Below are 17,810 nucleotides of genomic sequence, written 5' to 3' on the forward strand. Positions count from 1 at the left end.
GATGCGGATGCGATACGATGGGTCTGAAACGGGTGGAGGTTGTCGATGTTCGCTGCTCACTGTTTCAACGACGCGTGCGGCGGAGTCGAGAGCTACGACTACAAGGGAGGCAGCGGCGTGTGACAACGCTGAGGGCAGCAGCGCGAAAGAGATGGTCGGAGCTCGGCAATGGAGGAGGGGTCGAGGATGGCGCAAACAGCAGGAAGAGGACGACGACAGGCGGATCTGAAGGTGGGCGGTTACAGGGGTGTTGGTGGTTGTTCGTTGTGAGAGATGGGCGTGGCGGCGGTGAAGGCGGAGGCGGTGATGAGGAGCTCGACGAGGATGGTTCAGGCGACGACGAGGGCTGCTGGACGAGCGGCTCAGGCAACTGTCAAGGAGGGAAGGAGGTGATAGCGGGTGGTGGTGGAAGAGGAGTTGGGTTGCTGTGGGTTGAGAGAGCTGGGGCAGGCGGTGATGGGTAGCTGGGCCACGGCTGCTGGAGTTCGGCAACGCGCGCGCAGGGTTGGCCGGCGCGGTCAAGCGGGGTTGGCGGAGATGCGGTGGAGGTCGGGTCTTGGGCTTGATGACGAGAGGGAGACGCGGGGTTGAGGGGCTGGCGGAGGCGAAGCTCCGACGAGCTTGGGCGGCGGGTGGCTGGTCAGTGTGGCCGGAGTTGAGGTCGGCGGCGGGTGAGGGTTCGTGGTCGGGCCGACGAGGTGGAGGCGGCGGAGATCGGGGTCGAGGAGAGAGAAGAGGGGGTGGCGGCGGACTGAATACGAGAGAGAGGAAGAGAGGATTTATATATATATTTATATATTAGGGTTTTGGTTAGGGTTTAAGACAAAAATAATTAAAATAAATAATTACGGTATTTAAAAAATTAAACTAATTACGAAATAATTACCTACAATTAAAAACCTACATGTTGTGCTAATACAACAGTTGATACGAAATAGTCAAAATATACCCATATTGTATAATTAAACGAGAATAATTAATAAATAAAATATATTTACTTATATTTAAAATCAATCAATTATGGGATAATTATATACACAGTAAAACGTACAAGTTATACTAATACGACAGATAATATATAACAGTAGAAATAATACAGCAAATTATACAAATAATACGTAATTAATAATACAACATATTATATGAAAGTGTACGTAATAATAAAAATAATACAACGTATTATTTAAAATAACATGTAACAGCATCGATAATGCAACAAATAAATTACATAAATTTTCACCGCATAAAATTAATTTATAAATATTAATATCATTTAAATAAATATAAAACTTAGACTTTAAATCATAGAAAATTGTAGAAATTCAATAAAAATACAAATACTCTTTTAAAAATCATAATTAAATATTTTAAAATACTAGAAAATTATTTTAACTAGTATTGAAAATTCATGGTCCTTACAGTTGGGGTTAATATCTCGACAACCTGTCAAAAAATCTCTACGCAACGTGCCCTCCGGATCTTGTGATGAGTAAATAATAAGAAAGAAATCATAGCAAAACAAAGAAATAGGAAAGAACGAATAAAAGAGAGAACACCAGATTTAGTGAGGTTCGGAAAATATGCCTACATCCTCAGGAGACACACCAGAATTTCTTTGATTATTGAAGAAGATTACAAAACTTGCAAAAGAGAAATCTCTCTCTTTGAAATCTCTCTTAGGGTGTTCAAAGTCTACTGCAAAAAATCGCACAGAAAAATGCCCAGGAAAAGGCGGCCAAAGTACCCTATTTATAGGAAAACCCTAAAACCAAAATAGATTAGGAAGTTCGCCTAAACTGCGAAGTTCGCCTGCTTCGCCCGAACTGAAGTTCGCCCGAACTGAAGTTCGCCTGCTTCGCATGAACTTAAGTTTACCTAAACTAGATTGGGAAGTTCGCCTAAACTACGAAGTTCGCCTGCTTCGTCCAAACTGAAGTTCGCCCGAACTGAAGTTCGCCTGCTTCGCCTGAACTTAAGTTCACCTAAACTGAAGTTCGCCTGATTTCCAGACTTGGAAAAGTTTTGCTTGTTCCGAGGTTTGGGTCTACACCCCTAAAACTAACAATCTCCCACTTGGAAACCAAACATCCATCAACAAGCTCTCTTGAACTCTAGCCATCTTAGTATAGGCTGTCTAAAAATCACTGTAGATAGCTGATCCTCATCAAACACGGATGATGGAAGTTACAATCTCACAACTTTTAGAAGGTTATAATTTGAAGACTTTCACATAGATCGATGAAGGTTATAATCTGACGACCTTCACAACAACCGATAAAAACTCTAGTTCAACAGCCTTCACAATCAACATCGAGAGTTACAATCTGACGACTCTCATATTTTTAAGGAGCCATGATGAAGATTACAAGATGACGGTCTTTGTAACGCTCCAGCAAAAGAGACCACAAATTAATGGTCTCTTTACATCAAAACGCAGAGGTCATCCCTGCGTTACACCATCAAAACGCAGAGGTTATCTCTATGCTACAACATCAAAACGCAGAGGTCATGCCCGCGTTTCAGAGTCAAAACGCAGATGTCATCCCTAATGCTCCAATTAAAAAACGCAGAGTTCATGGACTCAAAACGTGGAGTTTATCTCTGCGTCCCAACTCTACATTTCTGATTTATAACGCTGTGCGAACACGATGTTTTCAGCCAAAAATAGGCCCAACTCTTTGTTTCAAGTCTAAAACACAGAGTTCGGACCAAGAATGCCCAAACTGGCGTTTGACTCATTCAAAGCACGAACTGAACGGTTTTAAAACTATTTTTTCCACGATTTGGGCAGCAGTTTAAGGGGGCGATTACACTCCATTCAGCCCCACTTAGGAGTGAATTAAGATGGCGGTTACACCCCTGAATCCCCTATAAATAGGAGTAAACTCAACTGAGTTCGGATCTTTGGATCTTGGAGTATCTTGGAGATCTAGAGATCGGCTTCTTCGGATCATCTTCTCGGCAGAAGATCATCTTCGAGCTTCCTACAGTAACAAAGTTCTTGGAGCATTTCCTTAGCTTATTAACCTATTTTTCAGTTCATATTAACTCTTTTTCAAGAGTTTAAACTCGCTCTGAGTTATCAACTCGTTCAGAGTTTCAAACTTGCTCTGCAAGTTCTTCTAAACTCGTTCGGAGTTTTAAAACTTGCTTTGCAAGTTCTCCACAGCGTCAAATCGTGAGGAGAAGACCACGTTCTAGTGAAACAAGATGTTCAAATCGTCAACAGAGAACAAACTCGACGCGAGCATTCGAGGAAGGCACTCCATCGCCACCGTGAAGAATCCAGACTTAAACAAAGGGAAGGATCCAGATCAATTCTCTTCTCTTTTGTAATCAGAAAATCTAAATTGTAATTAAGATTGAGAGAGCTGTAAACATTCTTTTTCTAAGCAGTTAGAGAGAATAAAATCAAACACATTTTTTTATTTTTATTTCACAAAATTTCCACCAAACACTTAGCAAGCACCTTCTCCTACCCAGAGAATTTCTTTCCTCAATCAATATCATTCTTGGTGATCCTACTTGTCCTCCTAGTGTGGCTCTGCCCTCATCTCCTACGCGTGAAGGTCAATTGAAGTTGCTAACAACTCTAGTTTCTCGATGGTCACTGTCTTCGTTAACATATCTACAGGATTTTAGCTCCCCAAAATATTCTCCAATTGTTACTTTCTGTCCTCTATCAGCGAGTGTATGAAGTGGTAACGCACATTGATGTGCTTCGTTCTGACATGATATACTAGATTCTTGGCAAGCTGTATAGCACTTTGGCTATCACAATAAAGAACTTCGTTTCCCCGCTTCAGACCCAACTCTTCCAGACATCCGGTTAACCAAATCATCTCCTTGCTAGCTTCAGTTACTATGACATACTCTGTCTTAGTCGTGCACAACATCAAAACTTCTGCAGACGTGAGACCCAGCTCACTGTTGTCGACCCTAAGGTAAAAACATACCCGTGATACTTCTCCTCGTATCATGATCACCGGCAAAGTCTGCATCCATGTATCCCTACAGTACTAATTTCTTTCTCCTAAAATACAGTGACATATTTGCAGTCCCTCTCAAGTATCACAATATCCACTTCATGGTCTCCAAATGCTGCTTCTTCGGATTGCTTACAAACCTACTCACAACTCTCACTGTATGGGTGATATCCAGCCTCGTGCAAACCATCACATACATGAGACTACTAATGGCTGATGAGTATGGAACTTTGGTCATGAACTCCTTCTCTGCATCCGTCTTGGGCGATTGCTCTTCATATAACCTGAACTAAATTCCAAGAGGTGTGCCAACAACCTTTGCATTTTGTATGTTGAATCTCTGAAGTACTTTCTCAATATATTCAGCCTGACTCAACTTTAACATCTCTTCAGCCGCATCCCGACTGATTCACATCCCAAGAATTTGTTTGGCTAAATCCAAATCCTTCATGGCAAATTCCTTTGTCAACTGCTTCTTCAATTTATTTATCTTCTCTAAACACGGTCCTACAACTAACATATCATCAACATACAATAATAACATGATATAGCTGGACTCGAACCTCTTGAAGTAGCAACAATTATCTGAATTGCATCTGCTATAGTCATTGCTTTGCATGAAGTTATCAAACTTCTTATACCATTGTCTTGAAGCCTGTTTCAAACCGTATAACCTCTTCTTGAGCCTACACACAATCCCTTTCTTTTCTTTTTGTATAAAACCAACATGTTACTTCATGTAGATTTTTTTCATCCAAGTCACCATGAAGAAAGGCATTCTTCACATCCAACTATTCAATGTAGAGATTTTCAGTAGGTACTAAGCTCAACATCACTCTAATTGTTGTAAGCTTCACGATAGGGGAAATATCTCCGTATAATCCACTCCTTCTCGCTGTTGGAATCCTTACACAACTAATTGTTATGTAAGGCTTTCTTCTGTGCAGATAGCTAGGCTAATTTCTATGTCTCATTGGAGTTGAGAGAATCCATCTCTTCTTGCATCGCGTGCTCCCATTGCTGAGATTCACTAATTTGTATTGCCTCCTCATAGCACTCTGGTTCTCCTGGTTCTCCGCTACCTGTCAAAAGTAAGTAATCTTGTGACGAAAGATATCTGAGACTCGGTTTGGGTACCCTGGATGACCTCCTAAGCTCCTAGCCCTGGGTAGTAGTCTCTGCACCTAGAGTCTCATCCGTTCTTCGGTCAAGATTGACATTATCTCCCCTATCTGGAAGTTCCTCCAAATCAATATACTCAGATCCACCTGCATTCTTAGTGCCGCTCCCACTACTTTGGCTATTCTTGGTATTATCCCTGTCCTTGTACATCACCTCTTCATTAAATATGAAATCTCTACTCCTAATGATCTTCATGTTCTTATCATCCCACAGATGATATCCAAACTCATCAATACCGTATCTAATGAATGTATATTTCTGTGACTTAGCTTCTAGCTTGTCCCTGACATTGCACTGATATGAACATAAGTCGCGCAACCAAAGACTCTCAAGTGTGAGAAATTAACTTTCTTGCCACTCCAAACCTCTTATGGAATCCTAAAATCTAATAGAACTGATGGCCCATGATTAATCACATAAGTTGTTGTATGCACCACGTCTGTCCAAAACGTCTTAGGTAGACCTTCATATAGACGCATGCTCCTCGCACGCTCTGTCAATGTTCTATTTATCCTCTCTGCAATGCTATTTTGTTATGGTGTTGCTGGAGTAGTCCTCTCTAAACGAATCTCATTCACAGCATAGAACTTCTTAAACTCCTCCAGCTCATATTCTCCATCATTGTCTGATCTCAGACACTTCACCTTCTGATCTGTCTCGTTCTCCATCATGGCTTTCCACTTCTTGAAGATCCCAAACACGTTTGACTTGTGCTTCATGAAGTATACCCACACCTTTCTCGAGTGATCATCGATAAAGATGTCAAAGTACGTCGAACCGCCAAGAGAAGATACGCTAGCTGGACCCCATATATCTGTATGAACAAGCTCTAGCTTGTGAGCTTTGGGTGGTCTTCCACTCTTCTGAAAGCTGACCCTCTTCTGCTTCCCGTAGATGCAGTCTTCACAAATACCAACTTCCACTGAATCGATGCCGAATAACTTTCCTTGTGAGTGTAGAATCTTCATACCCTTCACACTCATGTGTCCCAACCTGTTGTGCTACAAATCTGCACTCTCCTTGCCAGCTGTAACCGCGAGGGTGTCACTCGCATGTGAAGTTAGGTAGAGAGTTCTGATTTTGTTGTCGTGGGAAACCACAATAGTATCGTTAGAGATTTTCCATGAATCTCCAGTAAATGTCGAAACATAGCCTTCTGCTCTAAGCTGGCTGACTGAAACAAGATTCCTCTTCAGTTTCGGTACATGTCTGACGGCCATCTGAATCTGCACATCTCCTCTTCCCATGATACTGCAAGGCTCGTTATCCCCAAGTATACTTTCCTAAAGTTCTCTGCTACATAGTTCTGAAGAAACTTCCTATTAGCAGTGGTGTGGAATGAGGCTCCCGAATCAATAACTCATGAATCGGAATCACTGTCCATAGCAAAGATCAATGCATCTTGCCCAATATGAGCCTCTTGCTCATTTGTATCCTTCTTTGGCGCTTTGCAGACTAAAAACATGTGGCCTTCCCAACCACAGTTCCAACACTTTCCTTTGATAGGCCTCACCTTCGAGTTCAACCTCTTCTTCTTTGATTTTGACTGATTCCTATCATGGTTACCCTTATTATGGCTTCGACCTCTCTGCTCGAGATCTAGGGCTGAACTTGAACCTTTTAATTTGGATGTTTTTCTTCTAACCTCCTCGGATAGAATCATACTTACAACCTCGCTTAGCTTCAACTTCTTCTTCCCGCCGAGTTGCTAATTGCGATCACACAACCTGTCATCTTAAGGTTGAATAGCGTCTTGACGAGATGCACCTTGTTTGTGGCTGACGGTTGCTCATACATCTTCGCGAGTGCTTCCATAAGCCCTACCGTCGTCTTCTGCTTTAATATATTGTGGGTGACTGATTTGGCGAGCGACAATCGGATCTGTCCTAGAGCCTTCCGATCTAGTATTTCCCAGTCCTCTTCTAATTTTTCCTTCTTCTTTCCCTTAGTTTTGCCCATCAATGAACGGTAAAGATCCTTCTGGTACAGATAGTCCTCCATCTGTGACTTCCAGTAGGTGAAGTCTGATCTGTCAAACTTCTCAATCTTCGATTTACTTTCTTCTGCAATAGCTCTCACATAGATCTTTGCCAAAACCTAACTCTAAAACCAGTTGTTGGGGTCAATATCTCGACAACCTGTCAAAAAACCTCCACGTAACGTGACCTCCGGATCTTGTGACGAGCAAATAACAAGAAAGAAATCACAGTAAAACAAAGAAGTATGAAAGAACGAATAAAAGAGAGAACTCCAGATTTAACGAGGTTCGGCAAACGTGCCTACGTCCTCGGGAGCCATACCAGAATTTCTTTGATTATTGAAGAAGGTTACAAAGCTTGCAATAGAGCAATCTCTCTCTTTGAAATCTCTCTCAGGGCGTTCAAAGTCTACTTCAAAAAATCGCACAGAAAAACGCACAGAAAAACGCACTGGAAAAGGCGGCCAGGGTTCCCTATTTATAGGGAAACCCTAAAACCGAAACAGATTAGGAATCTGTTTTTCTGCGAAGTTCGTCTGAACTGAAGTTCGCCTTCTTTGCCTGAACAGAAGTTCGTCTGCTTCGCCTGAACAGAAGTTCGTCTGCACTGAAGTTCGCTTGCTTCTCCTGAACTTAAGTTCGCCTGAACTGAAGTTCGCTTGATATTCAGACTTAGAAAATTTATACTTGTTCCGAGGTTTGGGTCTACACCCCAAAACCAACACACATACAGTCAATTTTTATACCTAAACCGCTGCCATTTTTTTCAACTCTCCGCGTCTGCCATGACTTTTCCAATGGCACCTTTTTCCTAAAGTCATTATGACATCAAGATTTCCATGGACATATTTGTTTGTCGCTTTAGTAGTCAATATTCATTAATTTTTTGGTTTAATTTTCATGATAAAAATATATCTGAGTACGTAAAGCCTCGTATGAGTGGGATTAGCATAAACTTTGATGATTGAATTAATTAGTAAAAATTTGATTTTAATTGTAAGTAAGAATCGAGTTATTGAATTCTCTTTGTACCTTCTCAAATTCAATAGGTGAAAATACAAACAATAAAATAATATAAATACAGGGACCAAAACTTCTACAAAATTAAGAAACCAAACGTTTTACTGATTTACGTTAATAAATGAAACAAACAGAAAAAAAAAAAAAAATTAAAAACCAAACACATTTTTTACAGCTTAAATCAGATATCATTAAATTAAGCTCTCCTCGCGTAAGAACCCCCCTTGATCCGCCTCGGATCGTCCCTTATCAAGCTCCGAGAGGGACCAAACCGGGGCGCATCCGACGACAAAAAATCCGATCCGATTGAGCTAGCGGGCGGAGGGTAGAACTCGGATCGGGTACGTCTGTGATGGGAGGATCCATCATTCGACATCTCGACGACGAGGGGCTTCCTGCTACTTCCTCCTCCTCTGCTGGATCCATCAGATAGAGACCTGTATTTGCTTCGATTTCTATTCTTCTTGATTGCGTGGATCATCAATGGTATTAATCCCTCCATTTTTTTCTTCTTTTTTTTTTCTTTCCTTTTTTTTCCCTACCCCGTAAATTGGATGGAGAGGGTGAACGTGAGGGCTCGTGTATTTATAGGGCCAAAAAGACGCAGGCCGGGTTGGCTGTTTGACTGTGGATCCGATAAAGTCAAGCGGGGAGCAAAGAGACGGCTGTACTCCATTTGTCTGAAAATTAAGGCTCCACGCTGAGGTGGCCGAATTAAGTAGGACAAGCTGACTTGCCTTCTTCCTTTTATTTTTTATTTCTTTTAATGTTTAAAATAAGAAAAAATTCCCCAAATACCTAAAATATGGGACCGATAGGGGGACAAGTGAGGTATCCCTTCTTATTGGATATTGAGTTGACCATCATTAATAATGGCCAACTCATTATCTAATTGGAGAGGGACACCTCACTTGTCCCCCCTATTGGTCCCATATTTTGGGTCCCTGTAGCAAAACTCTAAAATAAGTGACCGAATTAAGTAAGACAGCTCTTTGCTAGTCAATTGATGACATAATAAATTGCATCATAATCGTGTTTGTTGAGTCTTGAACTGTGATCTCCTCGTCAAATTCGGGCAGCCTTAATTACTATCTCATCATTGGCCGCTTGGTCAAATTATGCATTACAACCACATAGTATTAGAGCTCCTGATCACAGGCTAAAAGGTCCCATCGCCATGTGAACGAAGCTAGTTACATTAATTATTATTAAGCAATAACTCTTTTCGAAAAAAATAAAGCTAGAAAAAGAAAAAAATAATTAATTAACGAAGGTAAAGTGGTACTGAGTAGTTGTCATGATTCATGTGATGTAGGCATCTAATTCGGCTTATTAATCAAGTGGAAATTTGGATTTGGTCACTTATTTTCGTGTATTTTAATTTTGGACCTCTGTGGTAGTACTTCATACCCTAGATTTCATTGATGCTTTCGAGTATTTATAAAATGGTATTTGGATTCCTAGATACTTTGGCAATCAATGTGTTCTGTGTAGGGTGCGCTATTAATATAAGAATCATGCAAAATTCATATACTTAGTTATAGAGAGAAAAAGAGAATGGTTTTGTCATATTTAATGCATGATAAGTTTTCAATGTGTATAGAATTCTCAGTTAAATTATTCTTAGAAATTGCGATTTGATCAGTCGATGTTGTATAGAAGCAGATAATCTAGCCAACTTTTAGTTTATAATCATTAATTCCTCTATCTCCATGTATTTTCTTCTTTGTAAATATTAAATTTAAAAAAAACCTAGAAATGATAATCTAGCAAGTTCGATTGATTTCTATCACAGTGTAGTGGTTGAGTAACGTCCTTCATGTATTCATTTCTTATTTCTGAATGAAGATTGTAGTCCAAATTACAAGCTAAGATCTCATTTAACACATGATCCCGGGCTACCCCACTAGCTCTTGTTTGTACGTCTATTCAATTTAAAGTTGGGTCCTTGAATTAGTCCTCACGTGGCTTTTTCTTTCCATATATAATTAGCATTTTAGTTAACGATGACCTAATCCATTGTGATTTTCTTCAGAATTTTTAGGACCTTATGCATTTGCTCACGTGGGTTTTGTAGGAGAGAAGTCGATCGAGCAAATGGATACGAGAGATAGAACACTATTGTCAAAGTCTTCTATATGCTGTTGCAGATAAGAAGCAAAAATTTGACTCACATTCTTGATATTAGATTTAGATGTGACAAGGAAACAACGTGGGAGGTCAAAGGGAAGGCTTTTACGTACGAAAAGGAAGCATGATATCGTTACCCGTCCAAACTATGGAAATACTAAAACAAGAATATTAATAATTACATTCTATGATATCAAGTTAAGTTTCGAGAGAAAGTATTGGGTCTCAAAAACTTGAAAACGTCTACCAATATTAATTGTTCACAAAAAAAAATAAACAAATGTAAGCCGTTTTCAAAAAAATAATGATATTAAACTTGAAAATAACATTTATTATCCCGGCCCCAATAATTTTTCATTGTAGTATTTTAAATGCTGACCTTATCATTAAATTAAAAAAATTCTGTAGTTTTTTAAAATTCTGAACTATTCCTTGTATAAAAAACTTTTCAAAATTAAAGTTATATTTAAGTGCGGAACTAATATATCAAAATAATGAAACGAAGGACACTACAAAAAAAAAAAATCAAAATACTCTAGGTTTCTAAACCATGGAAAGTATTCAGGAATCAAGTTTGATATAATGTCATTTTCAAAGTTGAACTTACCATATTATTTCTTCCCAAGTATATCTATGCATTATTGCAATACTAAATTTGTGAGATATCATCAAGAGAGGGTAATTAGAAGTTCAAAACATGTCAAAACTCAAATAGTTAGCAGAATTAATAAAGGAAAACTTTGCTAAAGAACAAGCAACAAGATCGTATGCACAAATATTCTATAATTGTGTAAATATCAATTTCATCATATAGCTTCCGCCAACCTAGGGAATGGGGCACATGACCCCCCTCTCACTGTCGGTGCTCACCAAGCATCACAACCTAAGCCCTTCTCGGCACCTCATCTACTACATACGAGATATTATCGAACATTCTCTCACGTGAGGTAGCAAAACCTAACAAACTCTTGTGAGGACATGAATGCAATATTGGGAGTATTCTCTCCAAGCCCTCTAATGCCATCATAACGATCTAGGTCAATGACAAGGGGACACATAGACAATTCAATTATAGAGGTAGCTTCTCTATAACTAGTTTGATTGTCCATATTCTTAGGATCATGTCTGTATAATCCACATGGTTTGATATAATAAACATTCATATTGGTCTAATATATGTTTAAGATATTATATACAAGTTACAAGAAGTTAGAATCAAGTTTGATATTGAAAAGAATAAGATGACAAGTTAATCATAACTAATTCTAGAGAAATATCAAGAGTAAAAATTATGTTTGAGCATACAGGATTGTTTGCATCTTTGTTATGAATCCACATGAACAAACGAAACTCAATTTAAAGATGTATTACTCGAGATATGAATATTTTAGTTAAACAATGTTGGAGCAGTCAGCAGTAGGATCAAAACATACATCAAGACAGAAACTTGCATGGGCCATAACTTTTGACTCAGTTATTAAATTGCTATTATAATAGCTTTTTGAGAAGCTCTTGATCTGATCTATAGACTATCCATAGCACTATCGACCATTAATAATGCAAAGTATAGAGGAGTTTAGATCATTGATGGTGAATAGTAAACATTGATTGTGAACAGTAATCGATGGTGAAGTTTTGACCATCGATGGTTAAGTCACAATTTTTAGATTTCTAATATGTTTTTAGAATATTTAATCTTAGCCATTGATTGCTTAGAATATGTAGGCTCTTTCCTCATATTTTTTCATCAAAGATTCATGACCTAATTGAGAGAGAAAAAGAAATAAGAGGAAACGATCTTGCTCAGGCTTCTTAGAAAGCATTCTCGACATCGCTCTTCATCATCTGATGTTGATGTTAAGTGATCACACAGTCAATATGTATCCGTGTTTGGATGAGTTTGTTAAGGATTAATGGGGCATAAATATGTATCAAAAGTTGCAAGTGCACAACTAATCAAGTTATAGTATAAAGAGTTATCGATCCCACGAGGAAGATGTTTGTAAGAAATTATTAGAATCAGTTTTTATGTTGTGTGCGTGACAATTAGGAGTGATGAAAATTGTGATTATGGAGAGATATGAGGAGTGTTGTGAATATGTGCAAAAGTCAACAAATGAGATTTTAGATGATAGAAATGAAGAGTGGATGTGATAAAAGAATAAATGAAATCATAAGGAAATAAAAATAAAGGAAATAAAAATCAAGAAACAAATAAGAGAAAATCAAGAACTAAGAAAAAATTAAGAAAGAAAAGATGGACGATTCAACTAAAGATATGAGAAATCTAGAATTGAATTCCACTAGCTAATTTTAATTACAAAATATGAACTATTCTCTTTCTAGAATTGAATTCCACTAGCTAATTTTAATTACAAAATATGAACTATTCTCTTTTTATCATATTTTACTTTAGATTTATTATTACAAAATATGAACTATTCTCTTTTTATCATATTTTACTTTAGATTTATTAAGCATAGACTATCAAACAATTTAAGGAAAATATAACCTATCAAATTATCATCTAAGAAAAGTTAATATTCATGACAAGAACAACAACTAGATAATAATTCTAGAATTCATAAGCATAACCTATAAAACCACTCAAGATAAACATAGACTATCAAATTCTTCTTCTACCAATTAGTTCTCTAGTTGATTATCCTATACATGATTATTTTAAGCATAAGAGAATAATTCATACAATATAAAAGAAATAAAGTTAATTTTATGTAATTCTAAGATTCCTACAAGGATTAGTTCAACATCTTAAGAAATAAAAACAAGGAATGAAATGAAAAGAATAAGAACTAATTACAAAGCAAAGAAATAAGAACAATGAACTTTACATTATGAACAAGAAATAAATCTAACTAAATTGCAAAAGAAATAAAAATACAAGAAATAAATCTACTCTACAAATTAAAATGCAAAATAAAATAAAGACAATAAAATAAATCTACTCTACAAGACATGAATGTAAATCTAAACTAATAAGCAATAAGAAAAAAATTACTAAAAATAAATAAAAAATAAAAGAGAAAAATAAAATAAAAGCAAACCTTCAAATTGATCTTCATCTCTATCATCATCATCAAACAAAGAGAAGACAATTTAAAAAGGTAAAAAAATTCTTTTATTAATTGTAACAAAAAGTTATAATTTTTGGAAAGTCTTCTCAATTAAGAGTAACCATCCTCTCCAAATAGAGTTACAAAATTTTTCATTCCCTCAACCCCTCACTCTCTATTCCTATTTATAGTAAACAATAATGAATGAGAGTCCTTGGATGAAGACTTAAGCCCTAAGGAATCATTTTTAGCCTTTGAGCTTTTGGGTTTGGATTCTTAGGCCTTTTGCTTGTTTTCTTCATTAATTCAATGAGCTTTTGTTGAAAGAAGAGATTTTGGGCTTTATTCTTTATTAACCTTTAAATTCTTCCCATAATTACTTCTCCAGCACAGAAATTCAGATTGTGCTTCTTTGTACAAATATTTGTTCATGATATGTTCCGATTTCAGAGATATTATAAATACAAAAGTTATAGATCTCATTTTCAGCTTTCCAGAGAATGTTTATTCAGCATATTCCGAGTTGATACGAGAGAGATATGGCCAAAACACCAAACATTACTGAGATGTCCAGATTGCATGATTTGTTTCCTTTTTCACCAAACTTTTTCATTTGTTCCTTGATGGTATATTTATTATTCTTGGGCTTTTGGGCTTAGAATTTTAGGCTTGTTGCTTGTATTTTTCATTAAATCTTTAGGGCTTTTGTTGTGAGAAGAGATCTTGGGTTTTTATTCTTTATTAACCTGCAATTAAAGATAAAAATAATTATTAGTGGTATATTTATTCATTAAAATAGATAATTAGGGTATAAAATTATAATAAAAAAGTGATTATCAAGGATTGATGATGGGTTTCTTTCTTCTCCGACTTTATGTCTGGTTCTTGAGCTAGGTAGCTGAAAATTCTACACATGTAGAAATTCGTGAGAGGATGCGGTTTGGTTCCCTCGTTGTACCTCTAATGATCAAGTTAGCTGATGAACTTGAGTGGGGTAAATAAGAACTGTAAGAGTTCTTGTTTGTGTGTAGTACGATTTGTAATTTTAGAGAATTTGAACCTAGAATCAGATCATTTTTTTGTAAAGATAGAATAGTACCTATATATACCATGGGTAGAAGGGTAGATTGGTCACTTTGGCCGATCGCTGAGAGGCGATGACGAAGCATGGGCTGGCAGCCGCGTTAGCACTTGCTTTACAAGTGTTGACCGTGTTTTCGTCAGAAATTGATTTATTCATTGTCATTGAATATGTTATAATCGTTTATCGATTACAAATTTAAAAAAGAGAAAAGTTGATAAATACGCTGGCGAGCCACCAAATGGATAAACAATTATAATCGATAAACGATTGTAACAGATTCAATGACAATGAATAAACCAATTTCCGACGAAAACACGTTGGCGACCACAGTGGGAGCTAACAGCTTCTCCGTCGAAGCTGTCGTGCCACAACCATGGATCCGGATCTCGGTTGACGAAGAGGTCGGGTATGAGTTCGACCAGGCCAAGTTCGAGGAGTATCTATCGTCCTCCTCCTCCAGATCCTCCTCCCTTCGTAAGCACAAGAAGATCAATGCCCCCGTTGCTGCTGTAACTGCATCTCGTAACACCCCTCCGGCGTCCAATAAAGTTGGATCTGCAGATCTGAACTCCTCCTTAATCAAGGAGTTGAGTGCTGAAGGCGTGCCAATTTTGTTGAAGAGAGCCCGCCAAAGGCAGCGTCAACACCTCGCACGCTAATTCGCCAAGGCTTTGGAGCCTGTTAACGGGATCTGCTATGAGGTGGATCCGAAACTCAGAAGGCGCCAAGTGCCCTAATAGTGAACAAACAGCTCCTCCTCCCAACCAGCAATGAATGTATGGATTCAAGTCAAAAGGACCTGTTCAACCCTTGAGGAGCGATTCTAGAAACACTACGCGCTGCGTGCACACGCACGGAACCTTGTGTGGGAAGCGTGTAAGTTGGAGAAGGAAGACATGGTCAAGGAACCATCAAAACCCCAAAATATTTGGATTCCAAAGTCCGAAACTACGCGAAAATTAAGTCGGGAGATGGTAGGAAATTCATGTGGCCGAGACAGCCCAAGCTGTCTCTCACCTGGCCGAGACAACCAAATCTATCTCGCACCTGACAGAGATACCAAAGGCTATCCCGCCAAAGAACCAGCTCCGCGACTGCTTCTCTGCACCCGTCGACCTTCGTTCCTGCTTCGGTTTCTCTCGTATCTCCGGTGAAGCCTCATGATAGTGTAGATCCCTCCCGATCCAAAATAATGATGAAAAATCGTCTTGGCCCTTTATGTGAGGATTGAGGTAAGGCTTAGGTTAAACAATGCTTGGGTCCGGTGAATGAACCCCGAGCAACTCATCAAGCTGGGGGTTGCACACGCCCTCGTAACAAGTCAGAACCTTCTCATAATGGGAAAACTCCTGTAACCGACCACCTCGGATTGCGAGTCATTGTCCAAGATCCCGTTGAGGCCCCATGCTTACAAAGGCATGGCTCTAACATCTGACTCTTGAGAATGCTAACAAAGCATTAAAACCTCAGAAGGAAATGTGTTCGTCTGACGACGACAACGTTATACCTAGGAAGTTACACAAACATACGATAGGTTGTTCCGGTAATCATGTCGATGAGTTGTATTATCGGGTTGGGGCTACAAACAGATCTCAAAAAAGAGATACCCGGGAGACGGGCTTTCATTGTTCATGTGCCAAACTTATCAGGACAGTATTATCAGCATGTAGTTGTCCTAAGACCGCTCCACGGAGGGTCTCTGTATTCGAAAGGTTTTCCATTGAAGCGTCAAAACCTAAACCAAGACGCTTCTACAAGAAGACATCTACCGTTTAAAATGATGAACTCCCAGAAGTCACCATCAACGTGACCGATAAAGGGAAATCACCAAGGCGTTATAGCCTTGACTCTTTCTTAGAGGCATCTCAATGCATCACTTGGTTACGGTCAGGAACTAGACGACCTAGACCGGATAGAGGATACTCCTCGAAGGATAAAACGTCATATGCTAACTCCGCGATCGCTTCTGACAATACAATATCTAACATAGGACAATCTCGTGAGGTGTTCATGATTAACGCTGAATAAATGGCCAAAATCCTCTAAGACGCTCTGGCCAAGCAGAAAGAGAATTTCAAATTTGAGATGGAAATGACTATGCAACAGATAAGGGAATTGCATGATCAACAGATTCAAGCCTTATCGAATTAGCATGGTGAATCCAGTTGTCGCCACATTACCAACTAGGTAGATAGCGACACAGAGGTAGAGGAGACTATCAATGTCGATACTCCTCCCAATGACAAAGATGCTGGGGGTGGCCCCAACAATAATACCAACCCTGGGGGTGGCCCTATCACTAATGACAACGCTAGGGGTGGTCCAACTCATTCTCCTCAACATCATTCAAAGGAAGATACAAGCGATGACGAGATGATGAAAGAGCTAGAGAATAAGGTCAATGCATTAATGTCTGCTCAAGAAGTAAGGAAAACGGGTATTCCATGTCCCTATCCAAGAGAGTGGGATTCGATTCCGTATCCGGTGAAGTTCAATCTAATTAACTTCACGCCGTTTGACGGAAAGGGATCACCCACTCAACACCTAATTTACTTTAAGCCCCACCTGGGTGTGATCTTCGGTAACGAACCTTTGATGGTCCGGTTATTTATTGGCACCCTTTACGAAGCTGCCTTCGATTAATACCACCATCTTAAGACAAAGTATCAATAGCTGGGATGACATGGAAAGCTTGTTCCTCAACAACTTCTTTGACGATGACACTGAAGTGTCGATTGGAGCCTTTTTGGATGAAAAACAAAAGGACGGGGAGTTAGTTGATAGCTTTGTTAAACGCTTTCGCAACAAGGCAATGAATTGTCGAGATCCGATCACGGAGGAATTCATCCTCCAAACCTGCCATAATAACCTTTCCATTGACGTCCTAGAAGCCCTGGGGGTCATGCCATCCACGATATAGAAAGAATTAAAACTGCATGGGGAACAGACCGAACGCTTTCTCAAAAGAAAAAAGCTTGAAAGAGGCTAACTAACGACTAAACACCCAAATTCGAATTTTACTTCTCGTGATAAGGGAAAGGCACATGTAGCAGCTGTTGATACTAATCAGACATCACAACACCAACCTCAGAAGCAGCGAAGGACCTTGGATTCGAGACTCCAAAAATAGTACTCTTTTAAGGATGAAGAGGTTCCGACTATCTTCAAACACCTTCTTGAAAACAACAAAATTAAGCTGCCACCTATTACGAATCAGGAGGAAGCTAACAACACTTCGGATCCAAAGTACTACGCGTACCACAGGAGGATCCTTCATCCCACCAAGGCTTGCTTCTATCTTAAAAACAACATTCAAGCTTTGGTTGATGCCGACATCATAACGTCGAAATGACGCC

The 17,810-nt window shown here is 38.9% G+C and overlaps 1 protein-coding gene across 1 annotated transcript; it reads left to right on the forward strand.

Annotated features, from left to right (window-relative positions):
- Window positions 18–464, forward strand: LOC109821043 (glycine-rich cell wall structural protein 1.8-like). Its single transcript, XM_020387236.1, has one exon. It carries the CDS (start codon window positions 18–20, stop codon window positions 462–464), a length of 447 nt encoding a protein of 148 aa, XP_020242825.1.

Source organism: Asparagus officinalis, chromosome 8 (assembly GCF_001876935.1).
Source record: "Asparagus officinalis chromosome 8, Aspof.V1, whole genome shotgun sequence".
Taxonomy (NCBI): domain Eukaryota; kingdom Viridiplantae; phylum Streptophyta; class Magnoliopsida; order Asparagales; family Asparagaceae; genus Asparagus; species Asparagus officinalis.